At 50.3% G+C, this 1,680-nt stretch overlaps 1 pseudogene across 1 annotated transcript in view; it reads left to right on the forward strand.

The window, feature by feature from the left end:
- Window positions 1-604: 604 nt before the first annotated feature.
- The window catches only part of TEOVI_000326800:pseudogene, a 1,327-nt pseudogene continuing 251 nt past the window's right edge, over window positions 605-1,680 (forward strand). Inside the window, exon 1 of the mRNA in view lies at window positions 605-1,680. This exon is cut by the window's right edge and continues 10 nt beyond it. Within this exon, the coding sequence occupies window positions 605-1,680 (1,076 nt within the window).

Here is a 1,680-nt window from a genome sequence, read left to right on the forward strand (position 1 = left end):
TCGTTTTTAATCTGATGGCGGACCTAGAGGCTGACAATGAAGCTCAACAGGATTCGGATCACATGCTGCATGTCGGAGTTTTAGCTTCGTTGAGGAGAGACCGAATGGCCAGGAACTGTTATAGGTGGGAAACAGGATGGGTTGGTATTTTTTTATTAGATTTCAAAAATTAGTGACGAAACCGCCCCATAAAAGCAAACCATAGCGGGGACCGAAAAGCGAATGGTGAGTCAGCGAGCAGACATAGCAGATATTTTTGCAAGAGGAGAGAGAGATGAGCGGCGGATAGACAGCGGAGCGCATGCAGAACCTGCCGCGACGTGGGAAACTGCAAGTGAAACCAATGCTGACGAAAGGCGACTAGCGACGCGGTGGTTACACGAGAAAGCGACAACAAATAAACAAATCTTTACTTCTCTCCTTCAAGCAAACCAAGGGAAAATCCAGGTAACACTAACACAACAACTGTACGACGAACTGAGCAAGCAAACTAAAGCTAGGCGCCGAAAACACAAAAAAGGCCACGAAGAAGCCAGGGATACCAAAAGCAACGTACGCCTTATTCGTACAGACTTTGTTCTTAGTATCCCAAGTGCACCAAGTACAGCCAACGGCCGGCGATGCGATCAAAAAGAAGTACTGGACGGCGCTATGCGACATAGCCGTAGATGCGGACAAGATAGCAGCTAAAGCACTCCACAACCTGCAGCAGCCTGCAAGCAGCGGCAAAAAAGAACTCTCAAAGCTGCTAAGGGCTCTTGTCTATAATCTCGCAAACAGTACCGAACCAGCGAAGCCAGGCGAAAAGATGATATGGAGTCATTTCGCCGACAGTACCCAACAGACGATTAATTTTTACGCCGGCGCAGAACCAGAAAAGCTAGTGAAGGCGGTCAGGAACGCAGCCCGAACCAACGGCGCGATACTCGACTGGATAGAGACTCAAAAAAGCATTTCAACATCAGCCCACGGATGTCTCGGCGCCGACAACACGGTAACCAACCTAGTAGACAAAGACACACCCATGGCTTCAGCAGCACCGAACTGTGTAGCGTCCTGGGCCGAAGTGACACCAAATACCGGCGGCGCGGCAACGGTCTCAGCACAAGGCATTACCGGTGTGTTAGGGTCGGCAGTGCCACACAGCACGCTAGCGACCGCAGACAAGAAGTGTAACAGCAACTCAGCAAACAGCGCTATCAAGCTGCTAAACGACGCGACAGGCACGAACGTCGGGGCAGCGGAACCAAAACTAGTAGCGGGCTTATTTAAACTAACACCCAACGGCATAGCCACAGAGGACCTCACAGCCGTCGACGAAGGCAAGAAAACGACGCACCCGTACGTCTATCACATAGTACAAGCGGCGGCAACAACGGCCAAGGCGCCAGCAAAAGAAAGCGTCGACACGCTAGACAAGGCGAAAAACAGTAATTCGCTCAAGAGTGTAGCACGTGTGCATTTGTTAGGGACCAAAGCAACGGACGGCAACCGAGACAAGGAGATCCCAGACAAAATACAAACTGCGTTCGGCAGTCCAGAGAAGTATACCGCGATCTACAGCAGAAATGTCGACGAAATGCCATTGACCAAGGAGTTAACCCATGACCCCAATCTGAGAAAACTTGGCGAAATAACAGACATCAACGACTTAATGCGGCTGTATTTCTTCTTCTCAGA

Source organism: Trypanosoma equiperdum, assembly GCF_001457755.1.
Source record: "Trypanosoma equiperdum strain OVI genome assembly, contig: ctg_701, whole genome shotgun sequence".
Lineage (NCBI taxonomy): Eukaryota > Euglenozoa > Kinetoplastea > Trypanosomatida > Trypanosomatidae > Trypanosoma > Trypanosoma equiperdum.